This window comes from Sciurus vulgaris (assembly GCF_902686455.1).
Source record: "Sciurus vulgaris genome assembly, chromosome: 3".
Lineage (NCBI taxonomy): Eukaryota > Metazoa > Chordata > Mammalia > Rodentia > Sciuridae > Sciurus > Sciurus vulgaris.
In genome coordinates this window covers 131139671-131154303 of record NC_136463.1, presented here as the reverse complement: position 1 = coordinate 131154303, position 14633 = coordinate 131139671, and the positions used below count along the sequence as shown (strand labels likewise).

Genomic DNA, 14633 nt, shown 5'->3' with positions numbered 1-14633 from the left:
AAAATTTTTGAAAGACTGATGTCTATTCAGTGAGAGTGGAGGACTACATAAACTCTTCAATTTCCATGTAGTCCTATTATCCCATTGTGTATTATTATTGACAGCAATGCTATTACTTTATTACTATTTTCGTATTAACCATGGCTGTCAGGTATTGAGTATCTACCAGTGCCGAACACTTAGCAGTTGTAAGAGAGGGAATTTGAGGCCTAACCTAAAAGTCTTACCACGAAGCTGGACACTGAAGTTCAGCAATGTATAGATACCCAGAATGTGACAGCTAATAAGTGACAGCATCAGGCCTAACTCAACATGAGCCCAAACCCTGGCACTTCCCACTCCTCTGCCTCCCTTTCTATTTCAGTTCACAGTCAGTGGTGGTGATGTGACAAAGACACCATGGTCATTAAGGAGGGAGTGGCCTAAATGAAGAAAATGGTAGCTATGCAAAGAAAAGGCATGTGCACTCTTGCCTACCTAAAGAGCAGGGGGTTGTGTGGCCCCTCCATGCAACTCTGCCCTGACGCCTCTGCTGACAACCACAGGGTTCTCTTGGACATTGTTCCATGCTTTTGTGTGACCTAGGCCTGCATCCACTTGAAGGGATAGGTTCAAGACCAGTCTGTGTCACAGATGAAGAAGTAAGCTACACACTTGTCTTCCTGACTGCCCCCTTTCAGGAAGTTGACTAGTCAGTCTGACCAAATGAGCAGAGAGCCACAGAGGGTCAGCTGGTGATGGGTGCACCAGGCCAGACCCAGGAGAGCCGGTGGTTCTCAGTATCATGTCCTTCATCCCCCAAACTACAAGGGGTCAGCACTAAATTTCTCAGATCCTATTTTGATTACTGCCCCCCAATGAATGGTATGTCATGGTGGCATTTTCCAAAGTGCATCCCTTAAAACATCAGTACCATGTGAAATTTTGTAGTTTAATAAGGCTAAATGGACTTTTATACCTCAGTATTTTCAGCACCTTCTAAAAGGTGGTGTGCTCAAGAGAGGCCTGCTGAAGGCCACACACTCAACCTACTGGGCCAGCCTTCCTTACTGGGGCACCTCTTCAGATGGTGCTGTGTGCGGATGTACTGTGGGACATGGAGTGTGGAGATCTCTCAAATGCAGTCTTTTTGGGAAGTGCCAAAAGGGTGAAAATGGGGACATGATTCTTAAAATGGTGATGACCTTTTCTTTTCCTTTTTCACTAAAAATAGGGTCATATAACTAGATTAAATAATTTTTGGAAATAGGAATAAGACAACTGTTTCACAATTTTAAATGATCCTTCTTTGTTTTTTCTGTATCCGCATGTCTCCAGATCCATCAGGGGCGAGGGTTGCGTGTGAGTTCTGAACATTGAAAACCTTCTGACACAGCACTAAATGCTTTTTGTAGGTCATCTCATTGAATCCTCACATAACTCTGTGAGTTAGCAGATATAATACCAGTATCAAACATTAGGGAATGAGGCTCAGAGGGTTTAAGTAACTTCCCAAAGTTGCACAGCAAGTGGGTGACTGAGCCACTGTTTAACACAGTTACTTTCGGACTCCATAGCCGATGTGTTTAAGCACTAAAATGGTGAAATAGTTATTTTCAAACCTGGAAAACAAATATTTGTCTTAAATTTACTACCAGAGAATTTATCTTATCTTGGCTCATCATGCAGCTCAATTCTGTGTTGAATGATAGACAAACTCTGAAACTGTTCCTGCTCTATTTGTCCTTGCCTCCCTTCTCTGACTTTCACAAAGTGTCAGGAGGGCTTCCCAGCACATAATCCTAAATGCAGCACCACATTGTTTTCTGTTTTATGGCCCTATAATCTCCTCTGTTGTAAATACATTCAGAAATGATTGTGGCTTTTTCTTGAGGCCTCAACGTTTAAAAAAAATGATTTATTTTGATAGTACTTTGGTCTCATGATTTCAAATATTAAGTTACTTGGTTCAGGTGGTCTTATATTTTCCCCATAAAGGTGTTTATGTCACTCCACAGACTGAGAAATTTCATTCCAGCAGTTTTTTCCCCCTTTCTTCATTTGATTTTCCTGCAGGAGGAGAACTGAATTCTTTGAACTTGTCAGTAAAGGAGAATATGATTGGAGCATCAAAAACCATCGTGATATATTTCGGTAAGAAAAAGCTCATGTTTATGTGTTTTTTCATTAACTGAACATTTAGTCACACTCTTCTGACAGTGCTAAGGGCATATAAGTGATTTTTAAAATAACAAATCGTAGTTTAGATTCAAAACATTCCAAGATTAGTTGAGTAACTAGAGATAAGATAAAGAATGTGTCTTTTTGTCTTACAATTTATTTTATTTCTGCCTCCTTTCCATAAATATCCCTTCAAAATTAGAAAATGATGTTGGAATTAGTTGAGCTTCAACCAACCATCATTTCTACTTTTTCCTGAGGGTGGAGGGCTGTAAGTGAGAAGGCGGAGGGATTTGTGAGACAGAAACTAGCGTCATCCAGCACAGAGAAAAAGGGTGAGCTAATTTTGTTTTTCTTTAGAGACTAGAGGCACTGTGGATAGAAACCCATCAGAACCACTTGGGGGAGTTAGGAAGCCTCACTGCAGGGGCCCTCTTCCCAGGTGTTTAGGGAGGACAGCAGCCCCTCCAGGTAGTTAGGCACCTTTCCTCTGCTCCTTCCCCATCCTTCCACTGACTCCGCCTCACCTCTGCGGACCTGCTGCCCGCCCGCTGCTCCTCCTCATGCTGCTGGGTTTTACTGGGAAAGCCTGAGAGGCAGCGCTGGAACACACTGTGTCTGCTGCACAGCCAGGCAACACTGGATCGAGCAGGCTTCCTGTCACAGCCCCGTATCTATTACAGAAGACCTCTGCCAGCAGCTCCGGATCGCTGGGTGCCGCCCGCCCCGCCCGCGGCTGTCCTCACGTCATCATCCACTCCTGAGTTCTCGCCAAAGAGCCCTCCCTGCATTTTCCCTCTGTCTACTTGGCGCTCTCTCTCTCTCTCTCTCTCTCTCTCTCTCTCTCTCTCTCTCTCTCTCTCTCTCTCTCTCTCTCTCTCTCTCTCTCTCTCTCTCTCGCTGTTGTTGTAGACGGACACAATACCTTTATTTAATCAATTAATTTATTTTTATGTGGTGCTGAGGTTCAAACCCAGTGCCTCATACGTGCTAGGCAAGTGCTCAACCACTGAGCTACACCCCCAGCCCTCTTTGTGTTATCTTTACAGACTCTTTTCTTTGTCCTTTCCAGAGGGGGGGGGAGCACCCCGCTACTAATTCCATTGCCTCCACCTCCCCCATTCTGCACCCCCAGGCTTGCAGCATCAATTCTTGACTTAGGCTTCCATTTTTAAAATCTAGTTCTGTCTCTCTCATCTTTCTACACCTAAAAATATACTTCTACCTTCCCTGCCGGAAACATCATCTCTAAAGCCTGCCCCTTCCCCAGGCGTCCTCCTAGTTTTCCCCTTCTCTGCACTCCCACTCTTTGCTCGCACAACCATCTCCTTGCAAGGGAATCTCTTTCTATTTATGTGATTTTTAAATTCCATGTGTAGTTATAGGAATATATTTTTCTGTAATAAGCTAAATCTCATTATAGATGTGCCCCCAATCTCCTTTGAGCTCTGTACCCAATTCGGGAACTGGTTACACAGCTGAATTTTGATATCAATTTGTTGTGTCTTTCCAGACCATTTCCAAAGCATTTATATACTTGTGTACCCTCAGGGGAAAAATACTGTTCAGTGTGAAATTTTTTTGTTCACGTTAACATAGATCATTTATTTGCATATCAATCTGAACTTGCTCTTCCATTTAACTATGTACCTCATAATTCTTTCTTTCCATGTCCTTACCTCAATCTTCTTTTAAAAAAAATATTTTTTAGTTATCGATGGACCTTTATTGTATTTATTTATATGTGGTCCTGAGGATCGAACCCATCGCCTCACACTTGCTAGGCAAGAGCCCTACCACTGAGTCACAACCCCAGCCCTCAATTGTCTTTTTTTTTTTTTTTTTACACCAAGGAAAAATTTTTATTGAAGTGTAGCTTACCAGTTATTTAAAAATACATAGGAAAGACAAACTTTTATTGTTACATAGTATTCCAAAATTCAAAGATACCACAATGTCTAGTCATTCCTCTACTGAGGAATTAAGTCTGTAAAACATAATTCTTCTCTCCTTTCAAAGTCACCAAACATGTCCCAGTCTTTTCTTTTTTTTTTTTTTTTTTTGGGGGGGGGGGGGCGTGGTGCTGGGGATTGAACCCAGGACCTTGGGCTTACAAGGCAAGCACTCTACTGACTGAGCTATCTCCCCAGCCTCAAGTTCGCCAGTCTTTGTTCTCTCCAGTTGCCTTGTCTCTTCACATCCCCTAACTGAGTTGTCCTGGCCTTCCCTCAAATCTCTCTCCCACTTTAGATTCTGCAGAACCATGCTGACTCTCCCTTCCCCTTTGTCCTTTGCTACCCCTTCTTCCTGCCCATCAACTGCTAAAAATATCTGTCCCCCAGGACCTGTCTTTGATTCTCTTCTCTCATTCCTCAGCATCCTCATGGTTTCAACCAGCATCTTCCCAAAAGACTCCCAGCTTATTTCTTGGGCACCCTCTCTCTTCTGAGTTTCATTCCTAAAATACCAGGGCTTATTCAGCATCTCCACCTGGATGTTAGATGTTTTCCTGCAGAAGTTTTCCAACACTTTTTGCAAGAATCCCCTCAGGAAGGAAAAAAGAAAAAAGAAAAGAAAGAAAGAAAGAAAGAAAGAAAGAAAGAAAGAAAGAAAGAAAGAAAGAAAGAAAGAAAGAAAGAAAGAAAGAAAGAAAGAAAGAATTACCTAAAATATTTTGAAACAATCCTTGGCCACAGGATTATTAAGAAGGGCAGTGCCAATCTGAAGTTGAACAGACAGTAACTGGGCAAATGTCTTTGCAGAATTACTTTTAATTTAAAAGTCTTGTTTTAATTTAAACTCTATTTTAATATTTCATTTTAAATGCTATCAGAACTAAAAATAACACCTTGCAAATCAAATTAAAACATATCACCATTTGTAATTTTTTCCTATTCTCTAATTGTACAAAGATTTATATTAAAATTATGCTAAAAAAGAAATACATTATTTGGAAGCACAATATATAAAATAGAGGTGTTCCTGTGCCCTCGCTACCCCATCACATTTAGATTCTGAGCATGGAGCCCCAAGTGGGTGGCAGCAGAGTGGGGGACTGCCAAAGTTCTATCTATGGAGAACTTTAAGATAGTAGTAAAGCCAACCAAAAATCAGTTTGCTTTTCATCATCACCATATGCCAGCAGTTCTGAACAAAGTCAATGATGAACTTCTCCCTGAAGAAAATCTTTGGTATAAATTCTAAAAAATTGCTGAGGTTCCCATTGAAGATCAAAATCATTGATATGAAAACTTTAAATTAGCACATTTGTTACTTATCCTTTCATTGTGCATGTATTATAATATAAGCTAAATCCAAGGACCCCTGGGCATACAATTGATCCTGACACAGGTTGGCCCCACTACCTGCTTTCAAGAGTAAGGTCCTGTCTGGGACCTTTTAAATTTGCTCTGGTATGGTTCGTGCCTCCAACCTTGTGGAAATTCATGTTCCTGCTTTTCACCTAGTGCATGCTGAATAAACAGTGACAGCACTGTGATGGGAAAAATGAAGTATAACTTGCCTTCCTTCTGTTCTGTCATTTGTTTGTGTGTGACCATTTGCAGGTTTTGTTTAAAATTTAAAACGGTGAAATGGGGTGCAGACTGCTAGGTATGATATTTTTATGTGGTGAGTGCAAATTTCAGTTCCTATGTGAAATCTTTTACTGACTTTGAGTATATCTTTAAAATTAAAGTTTATTCCTTTTATATTGCTGATTGTTTTTAAACTATAGAACTAATCAAGAAGATAATTATCACTAGATTATTATTGACATAATTTTGGCATACAGAAGAAAGGTATGTTAAAAATGATCAACTGAGAGCGTCAGAGATCTTCCCACCCTGCTTAGGATGGGATAGCTGTGCCCTCATTCTTGCAGATCATTCAATCAATTGCGCTAAACAGATTGACACAACTTCACTGTAAGTCGAACTAGAATTAAACAGTTGGTGCAAACCCACTGCCTTCCCTCTTACACTATAAAGAAACTTTCACTTCTTGTAAAGGATTGATCCAAAAAATGAGATAAAGTTGAGCATTCGTCTCCTTCGGTTCTTCCTTTGTAATCTTCCACCTGTCCTTTCATTTCTGCTCTCCTTGTCCTTTTTTCTTTCAGACACTTATCAACGGATGTTTCCAGCTGCTCTCCCTACTGTCACTTTCTTTCTTCAAACTGTCTTCACATCTAAAGTTTTTCTCCTCAAAGGTTTAATCGGGTGTGGCCCAACCTTGATTGACTCCCCAGTGCCAACTGGGTAAAAGTTTTAACCACTCCACCTGTCCTTCCTCCCAGCCTCTTCCTCCTTCCCCATAGAGCCTTTCTGCTCCACTGGATTCATTGGAGTAGAGATTCCTCATCAGTCCTTGTGGATTCCAATCCTAGCATTGACTCCCTAGCCATATGATTTTGGGCAAGTTACTTAACCTTTCTGAGCCATAATGTGTTAATTTGTACAACGGAGATAAAAATAATATCCTTGCCTCATATAGAAACTATGCCGATCACCCAGAAGTGGCTATTCAATAAATCCTAGCTATTAGAATTGTCATCTTCTGAGCACCTAGCAGATACTCAAGAAACTTATTGATTGGCTGATTAAGGCAATATGAATTTGAGAAGTTTCAAATGCTTTATCAAACAGAAACTAATTCTCAAGTTATGATGTAAGTAGATCACCTCAAGAGATTATTTCCCATCCAGGAGACTGAAAGTCTGATGCATTATCCAAAGTCTTGTCCCCTTGGGAACTGACAGAATCTAAAATGAGAAGCATTGGAGTGCAGGGAGGGGGTCTGGTAGTCTTGTGATAAACACAGAATCCCAAATCCTTTATTCACCTTGGGAAAGTTACTTAAATTTCTCCATGCATCTCCTTACTTTTTGAAAATAATAATAGCCCCTTCGCCTGGGGGTTGTGACGAGGATTCATTTAGATACAAGTTAGTAGTTAGGAAAGAAAGCACCTAGCACAGAGATAGGCACATGGGAGCTCTTTAGAAATGCTCCTTACAGAAAATAAAAAATGAAGATTGGATTGATGTGTCTTCCTTTGCATGGTGCTCGGGGGTGTTGGGAATTCCATGTTTCCTAAGTGCTGCTCTGGTCCCAGAGGGTTATGGATACTGGTGCTGCTAGCTTATGCCTTGAATGACCTATTGTCATCTGGACTCTGGTTCCCTGGAGGGGTTTCCTGGGGAAGTTACATACCCCCCTACCTTGGAGACCCCTGCCATCTGGGCAGCAGACCTGTTTCCAAGGCACTGTGATGTGGCGTGGTATAAAATGTTAACCCCGGCAGCAGGACAGGCCTCTGACCTCTAACAACACAGCCCTTTCTTCCCAAAGCTGTCAGCCAAGATGTGATTTCTCAGCTCAAATCCTGTCTTATTTTTCATCACATGCTGCTGGTTTTAGCCCAAAGAAAACAGATCTGGGAGAAGGAATGTGCTTTTTCCCCCCACCTACCACATCAAATGATAAGCACTAGGACTCTCCACAATTTGAATTGTTCCCATGTTTCCATGGAATGAATCCTAGATAAATCTGCCCCTCGAAATTTTCATTCAAAGCATTCCTGTGCTTTCTTATGTGCTCAAATCAAGGAAAGCTGGAGCTGAGTGTGGTTCTTCTTAATGCTTATAAAACATGATGGGAGCCAGGTAGTAAACTGGAGTGAAACAGTGAGACTCTCCTCCATAAATCCTGGCTCCACGGAGCCCATGAAAATGAAAGAGCACCTATGTGGCATGTGCCTCTCCTTTTTGGTATGGATTTTCTTCCATTCCCTTCAATCAGGAATGAGTATGTAATGTACATACTGTAATGTATATACTATTATATACAGATTCCCTTGCTTATAGTTTTTTTTTTTTTTTAATGGTCCATTATAAATTATTTTCAAGAGCCTGCTGAACTCAGGTAGACAGCAAGTAGCTTTCCTTGATTTGCTGCAGACAAAACAAAAGGGCCACAGGAGAATGTGTGAGAGCTTTGTCTTCCTAAGCAGTGTGGCCTCATGATAGAGATGCTGAAAGTGGGACTCTAAACAGTGCTGCCCCTTGTTGAGGGAAAGAAGATGTGAACTGGCCTCCTTTCCATTTTATTTATTTATGTATCTAGGATGGGTTTGTTTAGGAATGCAACAAAAGATTATTCAGGCTGTTTTGTTTGGTTCTGTTTTTCAGATCAATGTTAATGACAGCCTGTGACCTTGGAGCCGTGACCAAACCGTGGGAGATCTCCAGACAGGCAAGTGGTGATTAATGGCAGGGCTCAGCAGAGGAGGGACTGGTGGGGGGTAGTGTTGGGGGGGTATTCCCAGAGCCCTAACTGCCAGGCACTGAAACCCCAGTCTATTTGCATCAGTATTAACATGGTGTAAAAAGCAGCAGCAGAACCAGTGGCAACACTGTTTATCCCACAGCCTTTTCTTCTTTGTGCTTCTACTGAGCAGTACTTCCAACTCTTAAGATTTTTTGTAACATGCTAAATTGGAGTAGCACCTTGACCACATCCTAAGGCACGCATTCAAAGATAATGTTTTTGAATAGGTAATCATGTCTTAACACAAGGGCCTCTTTTCACCTCTGGAAAAAAAGAGGAGTGGTGGTGAAAAGGAAATTCTACTTTTCAGATACTATTTATATATTAAAGGGATTTACTGTCAAAGTGTGCAATATTTGATTTAATTTGTCTCCAAAAGAACATACCTTTACACGGATCTGTTTTCTCTGCCTTTAAATAAACATTGGTTTTATAGCATCAATAGTTTTCAATCAAGAAACCACCCAACGCAAGATTCTTGATTACTGATATTATTTAGGGGTTAATAGCACTTTAAGTGTGCTTTCCTTTGTTTTATGTTATTATTTATTTATTCATTGAGACAGGGTTTTACTATGTTGCCCAGGTTGGTCTCAAACTCCTAGGCTCAAGTAATCCTCCCACTTTAGCCTTCCAAGTGCTAGGATTAGGACTTGGGTTTTTTGTTTTGTTTTGTTTTTTCTTTTTTTGGTACTAGGGATTAAACCCAGGAGTGCTTAACCACTGAGCAACATTCCCAGCCCTTTTTGTTTTATTTAGAAACAGGGTATCTGTTGTTTGTGGCCTTGCTAAATTGCTGAGGCTGGCTTCGAACTCAAAATCCTCCTGCCTCAGCCTCCCACTGCAATTACAGGTGTGTGCCACTGTGCCTGGCCTATAGGCATGTTTTTCAAAGTTTTATGTGACACCTACTATATGGACTGTGGAGTACAAAATAGCAACTTGGTACCTTAAGACTTGACATTTTAGGGAAATAAGATACATTCATATATCAATAAATACCTGCTTTGTGTCTATTTTATCATTTAATTCTTAAAGTCCCCTTTAAGATAGGTATAGTTAGGATCTGGCTCGGTGGTAAAGTGCTTGCCTAGCATGTATGAGGCACTGGATTTGGTCCACAGCACCACATAAAAATAAATAAATAAAATAAAAGTACTGTGTTCATCTACAACTAAAAAATTATTTAAAAAAAAAAAAAAGATATTGTGACTATAGTAGGCTGAATAATGCCCACACAAAGATATGAGGTCCTGACCCCTGAAACCTGTAAACATTACCTTACAAGGAAAAGGTATCTTTGCAGATATGATTATAGTAAGGATCTGAGATCTTTCCTGTGGAGATTACCCTGAATATTTAGCTGGTCCCAAGTCTCCTCGTAAGACAGCAAAGGAGATCACACATTCAGAAGAGGAGATGGCAATATGAAGGCAAGGCAGAGATTGGAACTTTGTGGCCACAAGCCAAGGAAAGCTGGCAGCTCCAGAAACTGAAGAGGCAAGGAATGGATGTTCTCCTAGAGCCTCAGAGGGAACACAGCCCTGCAAATACCTCAATTTCTGCTCAGTGTGCTGAAGAACTCCTGGCCTCCAGAACTATGAGAGACCGAATTCCTGTGGACTTAGTCACCTAGTGTGTTACAATGTTTGGCAACTTTAGGAAGTGAATGCAGTTATTATCCTCATTTCACAAATGGGAAAGATGGGGTTTAGAAAGAGTAAGTCACCTGAGGTCCTCCAGGACTAGCAGGCTGTGCTCCCAGCCTTCATGCTCCATCATGTTTTATGCTTTCCCACACAGAATTGTGTCCACAGAATTGACTATGTTATCAAACCCAAAAATCTCAACAAATTGCTCATGAATATATACATCTAGAGTTGACTAGCACCTCTTCGTCCTCTCTGGGGACTAGGCTGAGGGAGAAGCCTCTATCTAGATCATTCTGGAGGAGCCTGGGAGGATCTTGCTCTGCCAATTAAATGCCTTCTTCAACCATTGAGTGGCCCCAGTAGCTCACATAACCCCACTCCACATCCTTCAGTGTGTCTGGCAAACAGAAAGTCAGAATAGCTGGTAAATGCAGACTGCCACAGTCTGCCCTTCTAATCACCAAAACTGTAACTCACTCTCCTTCTTACAAACAAAATATATTCATCTCTCCCCAAGGAAGACTGCATCCCATCAGTCATGGCATCAAACTCCAAGTCCAGAATCTCTGAATAATATGTGCCCACCTCTTCAAATTGAACACCTACACATGCCCAAGATACAGTGGCTACCATCCGAAACCCAAAATATCCATCATACCACTCCCATTCATAAAAGGAAGTTATAAGCCACATTTGGCAGTCAGTGTTCATGGCAATTCCCAAATCCCACTGGCATTCCCTGTGAGGGCTGTCCTCATGCTGGTGGACCTCATTCCCTGGCATATGCTGCCCAGTTCATTGTTTTCCACAATTTTTCGATTCTCTTTGGGAAGTTACTCTTTTCCATCATCCTCCTTGGCATTATCTGCAGGTCAGGCAGCTTTCTCAGCCTGCTTCTCACCCAAAGATGTCTGAGAGTCCAAGACTTTCTACATAGGCACAAGTTCAAGGATACTTTAGCATTAGAACTCTCTTAAACATTTAGCTTCCTATGTATTTTATTCTAGTTATTTCCATTTGCCAATTACCACATATACAGTTCTTTTTCATAGGAACCTCTTAGATTTTTTTTTCTTTTCTTTTCTTTTTTTTTTTTTTTGCTTCCTTATATTCAGGAATAAATAAACATAGTAAATAGACTTCTTCCTTTCTCTCTTGTGATGTTTAATCCCTAGTACTGTGAGCCTCAAAGATTTCAGTGAGATAACCATGTGAAATCATTTCTTTGCGACATTTTTGTCCAGTTTTGTTGCATATCACCTAATTCATTCAGAGTTCTAAAATATGGGTGTTCTGGCCATATTTTTAATTGGATTCTTATCATGAGACTGAATCTTATTTGCTTCTCATTTAAAGCATACCTTAATTTTAATTTTTACATTTTGAGGTTGAGAAGCAGCTTCACCTTCCATCTGTATAAGACCTTGTATTTTTCTATTATCTTTCATTAGTTATAAACATGCTGATCCTTTCCCAAATTCACTCCTGTAGAATATACCTAGTGAAACAGTCTATACCAACCATCACATACTACTCACATTGTTTTCTAATCTCCTAAGACTTAAAGTTCATTTAGAACACCATTAGCTTCATTTCAATGATAACTGCACAAAATTGTTTAATATAGATTGTGATCCTTAAACCCTCCTTGCTGGTTAATGTCAAGCTCATGCCACATACTTCAGGGTGTTTTCTTTCTTTTTATTTTCTTTTTAAATAACTGTACCAATTTTGTGTTAGTCAAGGTTAGGTTAAGTGTTGCTGCAATAACAAATACATTCTGAAATTTCAGTTGCTTACTGAAAATAGAGGTTAATTTCTTGCTCACATCATATTTGAATACAGATTGGGCAGTTTTCTTATAAAGCTCTCCTCCATTTGAGTTCCAGTTTTAATTTTAGTGTGACATATTTCAAGTCACAAAAATTCACATAAAGCAGGGTAACCGCAAAGAATCTGTGTAATCGATAGCATTTCAACATTTCTACCTATTATGTGGGAAGATTGAATTTGAAAATAGACTGCAGAGAACAGGTAGGTGAGTAAAGTGTAGTACTGAGGTGCCAGTCATAGGAGGGAAGAGGTGGAGAGGTAGAGATAGGGAGGAAGTTTCTCACAAAAGTAGAGAAGACTGAAAAGAGAGTGGGCTGAGGTATGAAGTACCAGGACCTTCAGAAAACCCAGTGAAATACATATCAAGAACTAAGGAAGCAATAGCCTACCTGGGACAGAAAAGTATGTGGCAGAATACTTGGAGGGAAGGATCACAATTTCTTTGTTCTTTCTTTATTCTTTTTTTTTTTTTTTTTCCACTAGGGATTAAACCCAGAGACACTTTACCACTGAGCTACAGAGCTACTTTTTCAGCTCTTTTTATTTTGTATTTTGAAACAGGATCTTGCTAAGTTACTTAGAGCCTCACTAAGAGGAACGCATTTTCTGCCCAACTTTAGAAGCCCAACAGGCATTCATAGGTGATCTTCTTAGTCACTAGTATAAACATTTTATTTTTAGGATGTGAAGTTCTGCTAATAAGTGCAGAAACATAATAATTCAGGGAGACAACACATGAAACCATGTTTTTGTAAATGTTTTCCATCACAAATCTTGTCATGGTTCTAAGCTGGAAATGTCATTCATGTTTGTCCCCAAATTTATCAGGTTCAGATATTTTTTAAACTATACTCCTTGATACTATGAAATTTGAACAAAAGAATAGAACATTCTACAAAATACAAATGTATTTCTAATTTCCTAGATTTTGGGATTAGACCTTTTAAATATTCCTTTTCATTTTTTTAAATTCTGGTGTTTATTCTACTTATCCTTCCTCACAAACATGACTCTAAGCATGTGGGTTTCCCCTGTGATCCCTCAAGGCCTGATTAGCATCTCAATTTCCTTCTTTAATAAAAAATTCAATCAGGAGTCACTTAATGGTCCTGATTGGGTTTTTAAGTACAAACAAAGCAGTGGTACAAGTTAATCTATGAAAGAAGCACAGGGGAGTTTTTAGGACCACTTTAGAAAGAGTAAGGATAGGATTTCTTCTTCATTTCCTTGCTTTCCAGGGGCTGTGGACCTGTGTAGGTCTCCTGCCTTGGGGTGCCATGTGCACATTTACATTTCCTAATGCAAAAGACCCAGCTTCAGGCTGAGGGAGTGTTCTGGGAACTGGATTGATGAGGCCAGACCCTAAGGGGATCATTTCTTTAAAGGAAATGCCAGAGAGAGGAGAGGCCTGGAGTCCTGAAGTGGAAGGTAGTGGCAAAGACTGGAGAGGACAGAGTGAATCAAGTCCTAAGAACAGGCAGGGACAAGGGAAGTGACTGTAGTCAGAGATTGGGGAAGGACAATATTTTAAGTCATTTCCAACTTCTTTTAAGCAGTTGCATTCTTGGAAGGGACCCAGGCATGCTGTTAGGAATGTCAGAAATCTGAACTTACTGGATATTCAATTTTTATAAAATTGCACACTTGCTACCTCAGATCTGTGAGTGTGTGCATGTGTGTAAGTGTGTGTGAGTTTGATGTGTTTAAGTTTTATCTATGACCCATCTCTTGAGATACACTTAGGCAAATTATCTTGATTTTGCACACTTGAACAGAGTTAAATGCATCTGACTTTTGCCGAACATAAGATCATTATAAGAGCCTGAAATAGAGGAAAACTAGTTTGGGGATCCAGGTTTTCTTGCCATTGATTGTCTAGGATTGTCAGAAATTTCTTAAATGCACATCACAGTGTTATTGAAAATACCTGTCCAGCACTTACCTGTTGTATCAGTTTGCTTTCCATGAACTATCTTGAGATGTACAATCTTGGATAAGAAAAATTAATTTCTTTAGCTGGGCTGTTGATCTTCCACACCAAAATGTAGGTCTCTAGGGTTTGGGGTAGAAGGATCATTCCATTGTGCTGGTACCAACCGGAGCCTGCCATGAATTAACACTTCACTGAATCTATGTACACTCAAAGTGGCTAGATTCAGACAGCCCAAAGACCATGTTCTTCAAACCATATTTTGACATACTTTCAAAGTTTTATGTGAATTGGGAATCCTGATTTTTGCCTCTTGATTTATTGCTACAGTAGAAAGCAAGGGGCAGGGTATCCCTTCTGGAGTGCACACACAAATATTGGTGGGAAGGGAGCTATGGAGTTTAGGTGTTAGCAAGATGAAGTCAGACTAAGATAAAAGTATGCAGCACAGTAAAAAATCTACATAGAAACATCAAAAAGTTAGCTACATTATAATGTCATAACATATAGTATTGATATAAATTATTATTAGCTTCATTTTTCTATATTGGAACTTTTCCTAATCATCTATTAGCATGCATCTAAAACTATACTGCACAAATTCTCCTCATTAAAAGGAAATCAGTTTCATTGATTAAATTCTGTTATACCTTTGAACACAAAAGGTTAAGACTTCCTCATAAGCTTTTAAAATGATTGTGTTGAAGATAATCACCATGTTCTTAAGCCA

General features: G+C 40.0%; 1 protein-coding gene across 2 annotated transcripts in view; it reads left to right on the top strand.

The window, feature by feature from the left end:
- Window positions 1–14633, top strand: part of PDE11A (phosphodiesterase 11A) — a 369784-nt gene that overhangs the window by 315091 nt on the left and 40060 nt on the right. For both annotated transcript variants that reach the window (XM_079132189.1, XM_079132190.1), the window contains exons 16-17: window positions 2056–2133; window positions 8350–8413. In XM_079132189.1, coding sequence (XP_078988315.1) covers window positions 2056–2133; window positions 8350–8413 — 142 coding nt within the window. The remainder of the gene's footprint in view (window positions 1–2055; window positions 2134–8349; window positions 8414–14633) is intronic.